This window comes from Arachis ipaensis, chromosome B08 (assembly GCF_000816755.2).
Source record: "Arachis ipaensis cultivar K30076 chromosome B08, Araip1.1, whole genome shotgun sequence".
Classification (NCBI taxonomy): domain Eukaryota; kingdom Viridiplantae; phylum Streptophyta; class Magnoliopsida; order Fabales; family Fabaceae; genus Arachis; species Arachis ipaensis.
The window spans coordinates 111,136,590-111,137,203 of record NC_029792.2 but is presented as its reverse complement, the minus strand read 5'-3'; the positions used below and the strand labels follow the sequence as shown (position 1 = coordinate 111,137,203).

The window sequence follows — 614 nt, the reverse complement described above, 5'->3', positions numbered from 1 at the left end:
TGCAACGGAGGCAGGGCGCGTTGCAACGTTGGCTGGGAGCGTTGCAACGGAGGCAGGGCGCGTTGCAACGTTGGCTGGGGGCGTTGCAACGGATGCTGGGGACGGTGCAACGTTGGCTGGGCGCCTTGCAACGGAGGCAGGGTGCGTTGCAACGGATGCTGGGTTAGGTGCATCGTTGGCTGGTTTCGTTGCAACGGAGGCACCCGCCGTTGCAACGATGGCTCGGAGCGTTGCAACGAAGGAGCCAAATTTTCATATCTCATAATTGGCTCGTGCATTTTTCGTGAAATTTTGAGGGAACCTTGGTATTATTATGTGAAGGCTGCACAAAAAAATCCAGGTCAAAAATCGCACGTTTGCTCTGTTTTTCATTTTTTTTGAATTTCCGGCTTACCGGGCGGTAAAAAAATCGGCAAAAAAAATCGGCACGGTGTAAATTCACCAAATTTGGGGATGGAAAGATCTTATTTTTCTAGAGGTTGTTGCAAAAAACGGCGTCAAAATTCGACCTCTAGAGCACTTTCCATGAGTATGTCTCCTCACGGAAAAGGACGTCTACCCGTGGCACTTTGGTAATGGCTCGGCAGCCTATTATAGGGGGGAGGGGTGTCATG

At 50.8% G+C, this 614-nt stretch overlaps 1 protein-coding gene across 1 annotated transcript in view; it reads left to right on the top strand.

Annotated features, from left to right (window-relative positions):
- LOC110265343 overlaps nucleotides 1-305 on the top strand; it is a 9,321-nt gene extending 9,016 nt beyond the window's left edge. The window contains exon 2 of the mRNA XM_021108302.1: nucleotides 40-305. Within this exon, the coding sequence (XP_020963961.1) occupies nucleotides 40-265 (226 nt within the window). The 3' untranslated portion in view covers nucleotides 266-305. The remainder of the gene's footprint in view (nucleotides 1-39) is intronic.